Source organism: Bidens hawaiensis, unplaced genomic scaffold (assembly GCF_021521415.1).
Source record: "Bidens hawaiensis isolate Kalapana, Puna unplaced genomic scaffold, B.hawaiensis_p1.1 tig00058941_1, whole genome shotgun sequence".
NCBI lineage: Eukaryota > Viridiplantae > Streptophyta > Magnoliopsida > Asterales > Asteraceae > Bidens > Bidens hawaiensis.
In genome coordinates this window covers 67,686-86,213 of record NW_027500612.1, presented here as the reverse complement: position 1 = coordinate 86,213, position 18,528 = coordinate 67,686, and the positions used below count along the sequence as shown (strand labels likewise).

The 18,528-nt window shown below is 37.0% G+C and overlaps 1 protein-coding gene across 1 annotated transcript; it reads left to right on the top strand.

The window, feature by feature from the left end:
- Positions 1-10,553: 10,553 nt before the first annotated feature.
- LOC143602452 (uncharacterized) lies at positions 10,554-11,324 on the top strand. Its single transcript, XM_077079549.1, has 2 exons — positions 10,554-10,685; positions 10,896-11,324. The coding sequence occupies exons 1-2, from the start codon at positions 10,554-10,556 to the stop codon at positions 11,322-11,324; spliced, it is 561 nt and encodes a 186-aa protein (XP_076935664.1).
- The last annotated feature ends 7,204 nt before the right edge of the window (positions 11,325-18,528 follow it).

The following is an 18,528-nucleotide window of genomic DNA, read 5'->3' as shown; positions in this document are numbered from 1 at the left end:
TTGAGTTTCATGTGACTCAGTTGCTTCGCTGAGAAACCATGAAGTCTTAGGTGAGCAAGGAACCTTTGAGTGTCCATGTTTCTTTTCTCTCTCTTCTTCTTCAACTCCTCCACCTCTTCATCCAGTAATACTTGCAACTCCTCATCGGTTTTAGAATCCAGGGTCTCAAACATGTAACCATGATTCATCAAGCTTATTATTTTTGGATCCTCCTTTTTAGCTTCTTCCAACATGGTTTGTATATTTTCCCTATGAACATCAGTCATATCTAACTGTGGGGAATCAGCTGTATCATCATCATCAGCTTTAGAGAGATCATCAAGAGCATCAATTTTGGGTTCATTCATTTCAGGCTCATCTTCAACATCAACATGTTTCACCACCTGAATAGGTATAGCATTGATTGCGCTTTTTTACTTTGGTTAAGATTCCTTAGAACTCTCATTTTCTACTGTATTTTCCTCTTCCTCACATACTTCTTTGCATACTTATTCAAATACTTCGGATCCCTACTCTCTTGATTCTTCACCATATCATCAATGATTAATTTATTCAATTTATCGGCTAATATTTGTTATAGTTTGTCCAACTGTTTCAGCAACCAACTGCTTATCTTTTTCTTCATTTTCAAGTTCAGTAGTAGAAGGGATGGTTTGTTCTGGCTCTGGCTCATTAGTTTCAGCTTGCTTGAATTTACATATAACAAGGGTCAAAGAATTGTCAATTTTCTCCACCTGTTGTAGTTTCAACAAACCCATAATCACTTCCTGATCCAACTCCCCCTGACTTTCATCAAGATTCTTTCTCAATTCAGCTTCTTCCATCATGATTCTCTGATCTTCAAATTTCTTATCAGATAGGAATCTTGAGATCATCTCCCTCTTTAACCACTCTCCCACAATGTCATCATGTCTTTTTGCAGCCTTATCAGCACATTCATCAACCATAAACACATCATCACTAGATTTGATCTTGTTAGTATCCAATGGTTGTAGCTGTTCTCCTCATCCACATTCAGAGGCTTAGGTGGACCAATTTCCCTCTCCATAGTTGGTTCATCGGGAAAGTTATCAATCTGATCAAATAAGTCATTTAGTTCTTCATCCATAGACTTTCCAACCCCATCCTCTTTCTCATTTTCCAATAAAGATTCAACATTATCGAATTCACCTTACAGAATATTCAAATCCTCCTCATCAGCAACCCATCAGTATTTACATCATCAACCATCTCCTGATCAATAATTTTGTCAACATTTTCATTATCCGTCATCTCCTCATCAACATTTTCATCATCAATCACCTTCTCATGCACAATCTCCTCAGTAACATCATTCTCATCAACATTGTAGTCTTGCTCCACACCATCAGACTCATCTTCTTCATAACCATCCTCCTCATTCTCCTCATCCTCAACATCCTCCTCATCACTCCCATACACATCAAGGATTATTTTAAGTACATCTATACCATCATTAGTGGCAGCAGGTGGATTCTCCCCCTGTTTTGGTACAGCCGAGGTCTTCTCAACCTCATAAACCAAGTATTGAAATCTTTTTAGAGCCTGCTCCAATTATAGTTCCACCTCAGCATTCTTTTTCTTCAACGCCTCATTCCCCTTTTTCAGTTCACAGTTCTGAGCTTTCATATCAACGTTCTCAATTATTAAATCAAAACTTCGGCTCAGTAAACGATGGGAAGAGACATGTGAGATTGGTGGTGATTTTGAGGGTATTTGAGTCTGTTTTGTTTCATGGGTTGGGTTTTCTGGTGTTTATGAATGGTTTGCGGAACACCTACATCAAGATCACCAATGATGTTTTCCTGAGGATGATACGTGTTAATCCGAAGCGTCAGATTATCAGGAACAACAAAATGATCACTTAAATTAGTAAGATTTTCTTCATCTGCTATATCATCCAAAGTATGAGACGATTCCCTAGCAGGTACCTCAGTAACTTCGAGATTCTCAACAAATGGAACATAAGAGGAAACCTCAAAATGACCATCATCCAAAGATACAGAAACAACATCAGATATTTCAGGATGATCATGGTCAGCAGTAGCATCGTAATTAGAAGATCTTGGTGTGGAAAACATTTGTTCTTCCAAATAAGCACGCACCAAGTCTTCGTTTGGTTCTTCAGTTGAGGGAGTAAATGATTTAAATAACCCCTCATAATCTAACATCCAATCAGGACCCTTGCCAGCAGGTGGTGTAGTGTAGCTTTGAAAATCTACATGGTACCACTCTTCTACAAAACCCGAAGAAATATTAAAGACTCGTTTCTTAGGAGACGCAAAGCCCATAAAATAACCCTCAATAGCTTTCTCATCAAATTTACCCGCATCATGTTTCAACATTGTACAAGGATACCCGAATGGTTATAGAAATTTTAAATAAGGTTTCTGGTTGTTTAGAAGCTTATAACTCGTCTTTTGAAGCCTCTTAACCGCACGATTGAGTGTATTGCAAGCAAGTTCATAGCTTTGATTGAGAATTGAACGAGAAGCTTTGAATCTGCTAGCATCGTTCGTGTAGTTTCAATCAATGTTCAGTTCTTCCGTTCAGCAACACCGTTCTGCTGTGGTACATAGGGTGCACTATATTCTCGATGACTACCTTTCTAACTACATAAAAAGTCCAATACAGTGTTTTTGAACTCCGTACCATTATCAGTTAGAATGCGTGTCACTTTTTATGTTTGTAAAGTGATTCGATCTTGGTGATTAAGTTTTACAGAAGAACCGAAGTCTAATCTTTCGAACTTGTAAATAACACCCACGAGTACCTTTGAATAGTCATCAGTCACGACTAAATAGTACCAGTCTCCAGCAATAATCGCATGATTCAGAAAGCCAAACTAATCCATATGAAGTCGTTCAAGTGAAGTATCAATAGAATTAAATAACTTTGTTGGTTGTGACTTTTTCTTATGTTTGCCTTTCTTGCACACAACACAGTGATCAGTCAATTTGAAATGCTTTAGTGAAACTCCTTCCACTAAATCATTTGCCATCATATGGTTCATATTTCTAACATGAGTATGACCCATACGCATGTGCCGCAGAATCGAGTCTTTCTCAGTTGCCTTAGACATAAAAAACGTTCCACAAAAGTTGAAGTTGACACTTTTGTACTCATTTTAAGTACATAAATATCATTCAGTCTAGGAGATCGCATAACAACCATGTCTTCAGGAATGATATAACCCGGATTGAGTATTATGCACTCCTTGTCGGTAAATACGGTGGTGTACTTTTTATCACAAATCTGAGATACGTTCAGCAAGTTGTGATCCACTTTGTCACAATAATTTACTTTCTCAAACATGATACTACCGTTTGAGACATCTCCTTCCTTGGTTATCATACCGCCTTGATTACCAGCAAAAGCCACATAACCCCCTTAAATAATTTGACATTGGATAGAAGGTTAATGTTGCCGGTGATGTGACAAGAACATCCACTATTCGTTATCCATTTATATTTACATATAGTTTTGGATGGACTCTACACAACCAAGGAAAACTAGTTAGACCAAAAAGGCAGCACAGGCCTTAGTCTTGGGCACCTCTTTCTTTTCATCTAGAATTTTAATCTCATTAGACTCCAATTATGATCTATGCACTTATGAATAAGTCACGGGTCTCTTTGACTTTCGTCTAAGATATGCATCTTTGATCACAGTTGTGTCATAATTCTTGAAAACTGGTTGGGTAGGCACAAACAATTTTGACTTTAATGTAACAATGTTATCATTAACATGAACCACCTTGCGTGGGTTCACATCATGAACATAATGTCAGTCTCATCAAGTTAAGATGGTTGTCCCTTCAGAATCTTCTTAACCACGAGAACCTTTTTTGGTTGTTCCTTGGTGATAAGCTTGACATTCTTAAGTTTCCTAGTTTCACAATTTCTAACAACATGACCACGTTTGCCACACAAGAAACAAGTTCTAATATCTATGAAAGCGCGTTGTGGTTTGACAGTTGATTGTGAAACATTGGGTTGACAAGATTCATTTGAAACTTGGACATTATCCAAATCATTAAAAAACACAGCCTTCTTTTTCTTGTAAAAATCCAAATTAGAACAGTTCGAGAAACATTGTAAAGTGTCAGTTCCAGTAGAACTAACAAACTTCACAGGTTTAACATATTTGGGTTGTTGTTTCAAACTTGGTTTAATGACAGGCACGTTTGTTAATTTGGATCTTGCAAAACTTTCACAAGATCATTTAAACTTGAAGTTTCATTCTGAAAGAAACTCTCAATGAGTTCTTGCTTGATCAAGTATTTTTTTTACACCTTTTAACTTAAACACACGTTTAGTGTTTACTTTACCAATTGAAGGATTAATGAATTTCATTAGATCTTCATCAAAAATTGTGAGTTTTTCTGATTTCTTGGTTTTAACATTTAAGTTGTTAAACTTGGATGTTTTTGAACCATACACCGCCTCCTCAAATTCTTGAGGTTCACATAAAAAAATCTGATTAGAATGTGGAATATTATTTTCTTTGTGCATGTTTTGTGGTTCAAACACGTCCTCGATTACAGCCTCCTCGACAGTCTCAACAAACACTTTATTACTCTGAATATGAGATCCTTGAGTTCATGAAGCATAAGTTGGTTTTTCTTGAGTGATGTGTGTTGGTTTCTCCACATTAACAACTGATTCAATTTTCACATTTGAAGAATTATTATTAATAACCTTTTCTTTCTTTAACAAAAAATGGATTGTTTAAATAGTTTTCGATCCTTTTTGCTTACCAGAAAACTCAATAATTTCATATAGCAAAAATGATGAATTTCTAAACTTTCCCAACTTATTCTTCAATTCAAAAATTTCATTTTCAAGCTCAATTATTTTTGTTCTAGATTTGAGTATCTCTTGAAACTATTTATCGATTATAATTAACTTGCCTGAAAGTTCTGTTTTCAGATCGTGATTACTGTTTGACAATAATTCAATTTTATGTTTTGATATTTTTTTCAAGAATCTGAGGATTGTCTATAGCTATCACGAACTATAGAAAGATCTTTCAGTAATGTTTCGTTATGAGCACGAATTAAATCAAACTTGGATGTTAATTCCTCACAATAAGCGCATGAAACATTTTCAATTACTTTAACTGATTCATTTGATGGATTTTAATATGCAACCGAAGCATAGTTAGGACTAACCTCGTCAATTTTGGCCCTGCTAGCAATTGAACATGGATGCATGTGACTTGAAGCATCAGAATTAGAATCAGTTTTTGATTCGCTTTCGATAGTTAATCCTTCACCTCTAGTGTCTTAAAAATTCTCAGAAGATTCAAACAAAGCAAGATTTGCTTGATTACCAGTTCCATTTCCCAGCAATCCCTGGTTCCAATCAATTCCATCAGCAATGAGCAATGCTTGTGAACCAACTGGCTTGACAGTGTCACACTAGACGTGTATTCTTTTGAGTCTGCAAATTTCTTTTCCGAACTTCTGTCTTGATTACCCCCGGTATTCCTTCTTGGGCATGTCACATTCTTTGGCAAAATGGTCACATTCTTAACAGTTCTAGCATCTTACCTTTAGCTTATCAAATCCAACCCTCTTGTTCAGAGTTGGCAGATCCTTTCATGTTCTCTGCATAAACCTCTTGACCTTTCTATAAATCATAGCCATGTTCCACTTTAAGTCCATTAGTTCCAAATCATCTGGATCAATTTAGTCATAATCTTCACCAGTTAGCTCACTTCTAGAAATTTTACCACCCACCAAATTCTCAGAAGAGCTCATAAACGCACAAAGGAAAGCAAAGTGTTGTTCAGCTTCCTTCATGTTAACGTTTGGTGGTTGAGCAGAACAATCACCAGCACCAGGAAAAGAAGTGCTTGACCCACATTATTATTGTTGGATCCAGAAGCCATGAAAGAAACATTTGGTATTGGCTCATTAACTTATTGTGGAATATCTTGAGCGGTTTGAGAATAAAAAGCATTTATCGAAGCTGAACTACTGCTTAATGGTAATGATCCACCATATAATGTAGGATCTTGATTATCCTTTGAAGAGTTTTGACATCTCATGTCATATTCCCTCTCTTTGGTTTTCTGCATGAACTCCAAAGCCGTTAAATCTTCATATTTGAAAAATGAATTCTCTTTCAATACGAGTAAGAAAGTAGAATAAGAATTCGGTAGTGAATTCTTGACAATATAAATTTGATCTAATTGACATAGTTCCATCTTTTGCTTTGTCATTTCAGCAACAAGATGAATGAATCTTGTAAGCATCTCTTCAACAGTCTGTCCTTTCAACAAGCAAAAGTTTCATAACTGAAACTTTAACATGACCTTTTTACTTTCTAATGTGTTTCCCATACTTCTAAGTCGTAGATGTTGGAAAAGAGAAGCACATATTTTAATATTTCCCGCTTGGTGAAAATAGTATCTAGTAAAGCCATGGTCAGTGTTGAATAGGCTTTGGTTTCAATCTCTAAAGTCTTTTTCTCTTCTTGAGAATAAGATTCATAAGGCTTAAGTTCAAAATTAGTGCTTGCATCACAAATCATGGGAGGAATATAAGCAGTTCAAGGCATCTAGAGCAATCGTGATGTACGGATCCAAGATGAGCTCCAAACCTCGGCTCCCATTGTGCAAAGTCACTAAATTTCATTAATCGTGGACATTGTGAACCAATTTCTGCGTCCAGGTGTAACATCTGTTGCATTATCATATTTTGTGAAGATAACGCGTAAAAGTTAGCCATTGTTCACAAATACGGGTTCAAATGGTCAACTTAAAACTTTTGGGTAGAAAAAGTCCAAATTATAAAATTAAGGGTTAAAAGTGTAACTTTAGTAACGAATGAAGAATAGTTTTGATGAATAGGGTTTGGTTCTGGTAGCGAATGGTGTAACGAATGATGTAACGAATGATACCAAAATTATAACGAATGGTAAGTTTCTTGTAACGAATGGGTCCTGTTAACACGAATGATCCAATGATGAATGATGTAATGAATGACTAGAAATCAAACGAATCAGCAATGAATGGCATGACGAATAGCTTAACGAATAGGTGATGAATGAGAGTATCACGAATGAGGTTCTATATGACAAATGAGCTACAGTAACGAAAGATCAGTTACAAAAACATAAAACGGTTACACTGTTCATGCAAATGAGCAGTTATGGTATAACAAATGATCCTTCGTCGTAACGAATGGATGTTCAAATCTTTAAACAGATTTTCAGATCTTCAAGTTTTCTAGATCCAGACTTAAATCCAAACAAATTTCAAACTTGGATATCTCGTCCAAATCAACACTAAAATCAACAATCAACTTATCAAACTACTCTGAATCGCATTTCAAACAAACCTCGACCATTCCGAACAATCAATTCACACATAAAACATGTCCAAAGTCAATCAAAACCAGTCCGTAAACACTTTGTTCCTGCCAAAACCAATTAACACATCAATTCCATTGGATTGATCCTCAATAAACCAATTAAACTATACTGAATCTAATGATCCCGATTACGAATTGATTAACCTTCAAATTGACATCAATTATAAGTCAAACACTTATAATTGATTCAAAATTAAGCTTAACAATTTCATAAATCAATAGTACACAATTAACACATCAATTAACATCAATTGGTGTCAATTACGATTAATATCACATGAATAACCAAGCGTATGGCTCTGATACCACTTGAGAAACCGATACGTGATGATTTCAATCCATTCTCGTAGATCTAGTTCTTGATATATAACATGTGATATGAAAATATGTTTATACGGATGTGAATTATGTTAAGTGAAGTGTGAGTGAGAGGATAATCGTGCAGAATAACAGCTTGTCAATAATAATCATCACACTTGTTAATTTACTGACTAGGAATACATGTATATATAGAAGAGGACCCCCATTCGTTATACATCTCATAACGAATGGGGTTCATTCGTCTTCATTCCCTATCACTAACTTAAAGTATAACGAATAACTCATTCGTTATACCTCATCCGTGAAACATCCTTAACGAATGGTACTAATACATTAGACGATTGTACTAATTCGTTATACTTTCCATAACGAATTGCCTATAAGATTAACGGATGGGCACATTCGTTAAACATTTTTAACGAATGGCCGTAAAACATAACGAATGGATATATACAATTACCAAAATACCTTTTACATTAAAAATAATAAATTACAATGGATAACAAAGACCTAGACGACAAAACCATGCACTAAAAAGATGTAGCAAAAGTGGTGATTGCGTTGGGTGGGAAATCCCAGAAGCGGCTATCGTTAGATTCGGCAGAAAGTTGGTTGTGACCCATTAGATTACTCAAAACCATATATGATGCTATGAATCACCAATATGACACTTTTGTCGTCGGATCTGAGCATCACCATTGTCGATCTGGACTTGGCAACCTTTACCATCTGAATCGACAAAACATGAGAAAAACCTTCACCATCCGATTGTACCTGGGACTTGTTACAGGAAAACCAATTGTGGCTACCCACCACTTGACACTATCGGATAACCACCATCGGTCGTCTTTGTCGTGATTTTCTGTCTCTAGGTTGTTGGTGAGTGGTGAGTCTCTGTTGTGGCCATTTCTTGTATTGTTATTATTACTACCTTCGTCTTATTAAAAGTGTCATGGTTTAAAAAAAACAAAGTTTAAAGTAGATTGAATGATTACTTTTTTGTTTACCAAGTCACAATAATGTCATTTGAAATTGGGTCCATTAATATTATTTATTAATGCTAGTTGTGTGTGTTTAAGGGTAAACTTGGAAATTGTCTAATAAAGTCTGAAAGTGGATATTTGTAATGGGACAAATGAAAAAGGAAATATAGACACTTTTAATGGGACGGAGGGAATATTATAATTATTGTTGTTTTTATTATTAAATGGTATGATGGTAATTTCACCTTATTATTAAAGGGCATGATAGTAATTTTACCTACTAAACACACGGTCAACTGAAGAAGGGACTCAGTTTAGCACGCGCGAGAAGTATGGAAAATCAATACACACAATTTGAGTATCAAGGTCACGTTTTGCTCTCGCCCATTTAATACAATAATGCACATCATGTTTTTCTATTTAGATTTTGTATCGGTACTGTTAGGGGTCATTTTATCCGTAACATGATCCTGACAGTTACCCTGATAGCTAGGATTCCCAGCTAGCTGCAGGATTATGAACTAACTGACTATGTTTGCTATATATATATTGTGCTTGTGAGGTGGGCAAGATTCAAACAGTCTACAATGGCTTGATGAATCGTTCTACCTAAAAGCTCGGAGAAACAGCTGAAATACACGTGGGGTGAAGACTAAATTATTAATTAATCATGGCGGCTAGGGATCCCGGATTTATAGGATTTATTGTCATTTTCATTTCCTATATAGATGAGGCTATTGAGAACGTTATAGGACATATTTTTCACTCACAGTACTCACACTTGTATTCTAGATTTCGTTCTCCACTAGTTCTCGAGCTGTAACCACCATTTTACATTAATAAATTGAGGCAAGGGATAGTGTTCCCCTTATGAGGTTTTGTTCCAAGGATCCTTACCAGGCCTTCTGCTGGCGTGCCCATCCATAGATCTGGGTCTCCCGACAGGAGGTCGATCCTTATGTCTAACGATACTATTCTTGATGTCTTAATGTAGATGAAGGAACATATGGAAACCCATAAGCGAACCAATAGCTATGTCTTAAGGGACCTCAAGGATATCTGGGCACAAGGAAAGAACCCGGTGGAGGAATTCTTCACTCCATTGCTACCTAGGAACCTGAACTTTTATAGGTCAGGCTCCCAAGGGAATTGCTATGATGAGTTCCTTCCTAGGAAATCTACAGCCAGGACAAATGATCTGCTCCAATCTATCAGGATCACTCCTACTTGAGAATTTGGTGTTATCTCGGGATCCCAGCAATGATTCCGATACTGGTAATTTCAATAATATTATACTTGTAACTAACAATGATGTTGTGCAGGATTTTGGTATTAGCCCAATGATTTAGAAGGAATTGCAGAAGCTAAAAGAATTAATCTCCGGTGTTCCTGGGATAGACCAACCAATTCCATAAGTGGATCCAAGTAGCCACAGGATCTCAAGATTCGCACCCCCCATATATGATGTTGAGATCCCTAATCGATTCCAGACTTCAAGCATGAAACTGTACGATGGAACCACGGATCCTGAAGAACATATCGCCCATTACTGAGAGAGAATGGATATTAACCCCATACCTCATAATCTCAAGGAAGCCTGCTTATGCAAAGGCTTTGGCTAAACACTCACCGGAGATTCATTAAAATGGCTCCTAAGTGTCCCTCCTTTCTCTAATAAATCTTTTGCTCATTTAGTTAATTTGTTTAATAACCAACTTTCATGCTATAGAAGTTTTGAAAGGTTAACTAGTGATTCGTATAGAGTAACACAGGGCAATGATAAGACCCTTAGGGATTTTGTTAGTAAATTCAGCAAGGAAAATCTAGAGATCCCCAACCTGGATGTTGCAATGGCTGTGAAAGCTTTCAAAATGGGTCTAAAAAAAGATACCCTTTTCTATGAGGATCTCGTGATGAATCCTTGCAGAAATATCGAAGCAGTAAAGAGGGCAATAAGGTTCATCAGGCCGGAAAAAGACAGGGTGATTCAGTAGAGGTTGGATGGTCCTAACAACTACAACCACCAAAGCAGGAAGTCGGATTCCCCATCATCAAAACCATATCGATCCAAACCCTACTCTAGAAACGACATGGTCAATGTGGTGGACGATGATGAGGATCATGATTCTTTTCCCAACTTAAGTTATTATTGTTTTTTTGTCGATATTTCCGGATTAATGTGTGCTATGCAGGATTTGGGTGATAAGGCGAGATGGCCAAGAAATAATGAGAAAAACAGTGCCTGGAAAGACAAGTCCAAATGGTGCGCTTTTCATGAAGATTTCGGCCATATGACAAAAGATTGGATTGATCTAAGAAGGGAGATCAACTACTTACTCAGCAAGGGCCATTTGAAAGAGCTGCTCGGAAAGAAGAATCGAAACTGGGATCACAAGAAGGATCCCAAAACGGCAGAATCTCTACCTTCAGGCACTCTGATTGTAAATGTTATCTCTGGAGGATCAGATATTTGCGGCATGTTCGATGTTGAGGATATGAACAATATTTGGGATCCTCATCACGATGGTTTGGTCATAACCCTATATATTTCTAATTGCTTTGTACGCAGGATTCTGGTGGACAATGAAAGTTCAGTAAATATCATCCAGTTGGACACCTAAAGAGAATGAATATTTCACAATCCGAAATGGCATCGAAGTCTTCAGTCTTGGTGGGATTCAACGGGGAAACCAAGAGTACGGTGGGAGAAATCAAACTGCCAGTCTATGTGGATGGAGTAAACTCTATCCATAAGTTTTGTGTTATTGATGCGTTGACTTCTTTCATTGTTATCTTAGGCAGGTCATGGATCCTTGATATTAAGGTTGTACCTTCAACCTATCATTAATGCATCAAAATGCCGACGCCTTAGGGAATTGTAAAGATTCAAGGCAACCAATAGGAGGTGGCTACAGATTGTTATGCCTCGTCGATGATACCTACGGCTAAGCCTATTCAAGCATAGCAATTAAAGATCAAAACGCTTGATGTCTTGGAAGCAGTTGAATAAGAGGTCAAAGAAATACAATTAGATGATAAGGATCCTAACATCAAGGTGTTGATAGGAACTAGGATTGAAGAAATTGAAGAACAGTTATTCAAGTTCCTCAAGAGTAGAACCTCTACATTTTCAAGGAAGCATGAGGACATGACAGGTATTTCTAAAATTATTATTACGCACAAATTTGGGTTGGATAAAAATTTCCGATCAATCCAACAAAAGAGAAGAAAATTCGCACCTGAAAGAAAAGTCATCATCCAATAAGAGGTGGAGAGATTGTTGAAAGCAGGAATGATCAGGGAGGTAAAGTTTCCAAGATAGTTAGCCAATGTGGTGGTAGTCCAGAAAAAGAATGGCAAGCGGATAATTTTTGTCGATTACACGGACCTTGACAAAGCTTGACCTCAAGATCCTTTCCCATTGCCATGGTAGACAGAACAGCAGGGCATGAGATGCTGACCTTTATAGATGCCTCTTCGGGATTCCAGCAGATCCAAATGGAACCCTCAGACCAAGAAAACACAACATCTATGACTCCAACAGGTATATATTGTTATACCGTGATGCCTTTTGGTTTTAAAAATGCAGGTGCCACCAATCAAAGATTGGTCGACATGATGTTCAAAGAGCAACTGGGATACTATCAAAGTCTATATCGACGACATGTTGGCTAAGTCAAACAAATCTTGGGATCACCTCTGGAATCTTCAGGAAGCCTTTGATATCTTGGAAAAATACAACATGAAGTTGAACCCTTCCAAATGTCACTTTGGAGTGGGGGCATGCAAGTCCAGAGTATATCAAAGCCATCATGAACCTGAAGGCACCAGCTAACGAGAAGGATGTTCAAAGGTTAACTGCCAGGATCGTAACCTTAAATAGATTTATCTCAAGATCCTCAGAAAGGTGTAAGGATTTCTACAATATTCTAAAAAAGAACAAGACGTTTGAATGGGGGCATAAACATGATAAGGCACTTGAAGACTTGAAAGTTTATCTTTCATCAGCACCTTTACTAATGAAGCCTGAAGATGGTGAGCCATTATTCCTATATCCGGCGGTATCTCGAGACACTATAAGTGTTGTATTAGTCAAGGATCACGAAGGGAAACAACATCCTATCTACTATGTAAGTAAAAGTCTACTTGATGCTGAAACCATGTATTCTCATTTAGAAAAGTTGATTTTAGCTTTAGTTATGGCATCTACCAAGTTAACACATTATTTTGAGGTGCATACTATTTTTGTTACAACCAATTATCCTGTTAAAAATGTTTTAAGAAAGCTTGAAATGTCTGGTAAAATGGCTAAGTGGTCTGTTAAATTGAGTGCTTATGATTTAGTTTATGAGCCTAGGACAACAATTAAATCCCAAGTTTTACCCGACTTTGTGGCTGATTTCAGTAGTGATATAAAGCAGGAAGCTGTCTGGGAAGTTCAACAATTAAACCAAGATAAAGGTAAGTAGATATTATTTACTGATGGGCCCTCAAATGTCAGGGGACACACTAAGGAATCATCCTGATATCGCCACAGGGGTACATAATACCCTAGGCAATCATATGTGATTTCCAAGATACCAACAATGAAGCCGAGTATGAAGCTTTAATTGCAAGCCTTTAGTTGTCCAAGGATTTAGAAATGAAAAATATTCATGTATTTGTGGAATCTGTATTGCTGGATAACAACTTCAATGGCTCTTATGCCATTAGAAGTGAGAAACTAACTGAATATCTACATATTATAAAAAAATTTGGCAAAAAAGTTCGATTCTTTTGTTATTGAACAGGTACCCATGAACGAAAATGTTTAAGCAGATGCTTTGGCAAATCTTGGATCTGCCTTCAGGATCCTGAAGGAAATAAAAAAATTCCGATCATACATATCCTGAATCCAGACACAGATAGGCCTCCACTCAATGAAAAGGAAGTAATAAGAGTAGCTGCCGAGCAAGATCCTCAAATCAATGAAGTAACATACGTTGAAGATATTGTTGATCAGGATCTTCAAGTTAGACAGGAATCCTGGATTCAACCTATCAAGAGATATTTGCAACATAACGATATCCCTAAGGATGAGAATCCAAAAGCTTTTTGTATGAAGGTATCCAAATTCGTAATCTTAAACGATGTCCTATAAAAAAAATCTCTTGAAGGTCCGTACTTGAGATGTTTAGAGGATCCTGAAATACAAGAAGTTCTAAAAGACATTAACAAATGCGATTATGGGAATCACACTAGGGTTCGATCATTCTTCTCCAAAATCCCTATGAGTGGCTACTATTGGCCAACCATGAGATAGGACATAATGGTCTACACTCAAAAGTGTGATGTATGCCAAAGACATATCCGATCGTATCTCCATGGCACTTTATGAAGTGGGGAATGGATATTGTGGCTAAACTACCAAATGCTCCAGGAGGGAAGGTTTTTATGTGAGAAATGACAGATTACTTTTCCAAATGGATTGAAGTAGAGGCATTTGTCCAAGTTAGAGAACAAGAAGTTATATCCTTCATTAAGAGGAATATCCTGACAAGTTTCGAAATCCGAGCGGGATCCTCTTTGCCAACGAGTCTCAATTCATTGGAAAGAGAACCACTGTCTTTTTTACTATATGGGGGATAAAAATGATTACGTTCGCACCAGTACATCCTTAAGACAATGGACAAATAGAATCTTCAAACAAGATCATCATCAATAATTTGAAAAAGAAGTTGGGTACAAATAAAGGAAAGTTGGCTGAAGAGCTACCATCCGTGTTATGGGCAGATCGACTACATCAAAGAACGCAACAGGGCAAACTCCTTTCTCTTTAGTGTTTGGAACCGAAGCAATGATTCCAACTGAGATGGTGGTCCCTACTGCAAGATCCGGCCTCCAGAATCCTGAAACCCACAATCAGGATCTTGCTAATGATCATGACGTAATAGATGAACTCAGGGACTTTGCAAGAATCCGTATGGCAACATATTAGCAAAGGATCACCAAATCCTACAACAAGAACATCAAAGTAAAAAGATTTCAAGTGGGAGATCTAGTACTTAGGAAAGTATTTCATAATACAACGGATCCTAAGGATGGAAAATTAGCACCCAAATGGGAAGGACCATACAAGATCAAAGATGAGGAGGGAAAAGGAGCATATCAGCTATCTGCTATGGATGGCAGGATCCTGCCAAGATCCTGGAATGTCGTCCACCTTAAACTCTACTTCTTGTGAGTTGGAATTCTATTTCTAACTTGGTATGATATGTTAACTGATTTTACTATTTCAATTATTTTTATTATTATTCTTGAAACCCATTATTATTATTATTATTATTATTATTATTATTATTATTATTATTATTATTATTATTATTATTATTATTATTATTATTATAAAGTCTGGATCATTCTATTTGAATGGGTATTCCATTCTAAAACTTCTAAGTCTGGATCATTCTATTCGAATGGGTATTCCATTCTAATGGAGTATTCTATTCGAATGGGTATTCCATTTGAATGGAGTATTCAATTCTAATGGAGTATTCTATTCGAATGGGTATTCTATTTGAAAGGGTATTCCATTTGAATGGAGTATTCTATTCTAATGGAGTATTCTATTCGAATGGGTATTCCATTCTAATGGAGTATTCTATTCGAATGGGTATTCCATTCTAATGGAGTATTTTGTTCGAATGGTTATGCCATTCTAAAATTTCTAAGTTTGGATCATTCTATTCGAATGGGTATTCCATTTGAATGGAGTATTCTATTCTAATGAAGTATTCTATTCGAATGGGTATTCCATTTGAACAGTGTATTCTATTCTAATGGTGTATTCTATTCGAATACACCCACTATAGGGTATTAAATACCATCTTTATCCTTTTCACTACATATTATAACATTTGTTCTTATATTTTAGTGTTATTTTATCTTTTAAACATAACCAAGATCTAGCTCGTTTAACCATAAAGTCTAAACCTTTGTTGATTTTAAATGCGTTTAAGCTAGATCTAGGGTTTACATTGGAACCTTACCTACTAACAATTTCATTAAGTCAATTCTTAACAACAAGCATATATTTTTGTGGTATAAAAAAAACCCAATTTGCCTTAGTTCCAAGTCTTAGGGAAAACCATTCATGAAAACACAACCTTTAATCGTAAAGCACGTACCTTTTTTATGTTTTAAAGGCTACGGTTAGCTCCATGTATAGCTTATGGACTTGTTCTTGTTTGTTTAGCATAAGTCTATTAAATCTAAGCTTTATTTTTTAACATGAATCTCAACCGAATGGTTGAGAGGGTTTGTGTATGTTTTTGAGTGTGTAGAGAGGCTTTAGGATAAGAATGAGATATTTTAGGGTTTTAGAGAGGTTTAAGGAGTATTTATACTCTCTCAAGTACATGAACCTAAGGCCCATCACCATCCCTTATTCCATCCTTTTATTAACAAAGCCCACACTCTATTATTTTATTAATCTTAATTGCATATTAAACCACTTTTAAATAAACATAATTCCTTTTATTTATTATTATCAAAAGTAGGATGTTACAAGTCTTCCCTCCTTAAAGCGGTTTCGTCCCCGAAACCTAACTGTCACTTAAACAAATTCGGGTAAAACTTGCGCATCTCTTCTTCAACTCCCAGGTGGCATCCGTCATTTACAATGCTTCCACATCACTTTCACCAATGGAATAACTTTATGACGAAGTTGCTTTTCCTTGCGGTCAATTATCTCTATTTGTTGCTCAATGTAGTTCAACTGTTCGTCAACCTCAATGTCTACTAATGGATCATGTGACGTGTCATCAGCTAGGCATTTTCGCAGATGAGAAACATGGAAAGTAGAATGAATTCCTTCCAACTCTTCAGGTAAATCTAGCTTGTAAGCCACTTCACCCACATGATCTACAATCTTAAACGGTCCAATGTACCTTGGACTCAACTTCTCTCTATTTTTCTGAAACGAATAATTCCCTTCCAAGGCGAGACCTTGAGCATCACAATATCACCAATATTAAACTCAATCAGTCGTCGCCGCTTATCGGCATACGACTTCTGACGATCTTGTGCCGCTTTCATTCTTGCCTTGATATGATCAAACCTTGACGATGTTTCTTGCACAACTTCCAAACTTCCGAGCTCTTTCTGGCCAATCTCTCCCCAACATACAGGAGTTCTACAACGTCTACCATACAACATCTCAAACGACGGCATACCAATACTCGAATGGTAGCTGTTGTTATAAGAGAATTCTGCCAGATGCAGATGATCATCCCAACTTCCCCCAAAGTCTAACACACAAGCACGTATCATATCCTTAAGGGTTTGGATAGTCCTTTTAGAATGCCCATTGGTTTGAGGATGACAAGCCGTACTGATGTTCAATCTTGTTCTTATAGCTTCGTGGAACTTCTTCCAGAACCTCAAAGTAAAGCGACTATCTCTATCAGACACAATCAACAATGACACTCCATGCTTAGCTACAACCTCTTTTATAAAATCATTTGCTAACGTTTCTGACGAGATAGCCTCTCGTATAGGAAGAAAGTGAGTACTTTTCATTAAACGGTCCACAATCACCCAGATGGTATCATGATGCTTAGCTGTACGAGGTAGCTTAGTTATGAAATAAATGGTGATGTGTTCCCACTTCCATTCAGGTATTTCCAATGGCTGCATCTTTCCATAAGGTTTATGGTGTTTAGCCTTGACTTGTAAACAAGTTAAGCACTTGCTAACATAATCTACTACATCATTCTTCATTCCTGGCCACCAGTAGTCTCTCTTCGGATCCTGATACATTTTGGTGGATCCGGATGAATCGAATATCTCGACTTGTGAGCTTCATCTAAGATTCGACCTCTAAGATTTCCATGGCGTGGAATCCACATACATTCAAACCTAATCTTAACACCATGAGTGTTTTCCATCAGCTCGTCTTGCTATCCGACAATTATTTCTTTCTTCATCAACCTCTTATCGGCAAGCACCTCAGACTGAATCTTGATTACTTCTCTGAATAAATCTGACTTAATGATCAGCTTATAAAACTTCATTGTTGCAATAACTTCTTCATTCTTACGGCTTAGTGCGTCGGCGACCACATTATCCTTACCAGGATGGTATTTGATATCACAGTCGTAGTACTTTATCAACTCTAACCATCTCCTCTGTCTCATGTTCAATTCTTTTTGTTCGAAGAAATACTTTAAGCTCTTATGATCTGTGTAGATAGTACAGTTAGTACCATATAGATAATGTCTCCATATCTTTAGAGCATGCACTACTGCTGCTAGCTCTAAGTCATGTGTCGGATAGGTACTCTCATGAACTTTCAACTGTCTGGACGCATAAGCTATCACTTTTCCTCGTTGCATTAATACACAACCTAAACCACGATGCGAAGCATCAGTACAAACAACCAAATCCTCATCACCATCGGGTAGCGTAAGGATAGGTGCTTGTGTGATTCTTTTCTTCAACTCCTGGAAAGCTTCTTCCTGAAACTTACCCCAATTGAATACCATAGTCTTTCGGGTCATTCCGGTCAACGATGCGGCTATCTTGGAGAAGCCCTTGATGAACCTCCTATAGTAGCCAGCTAAACCTAAGGAGCTGCTTATATCAGTCGGGTTTTGGGAGTCTTCCAATTCGTTATCGCCTCAATCTTAGCTGGGTCCACGGTGATCCCTTCAGGATGGATCACGTGACCAAGAAACTGTACCTCTCGCAACCAGAAGTTGCACTTTGAAAACTTAACAAACAGCTTTCTTTCCTTCAAGACCTCCAACACTTCTCTCATATGCTTAGCATGATCAGACTCGCTAT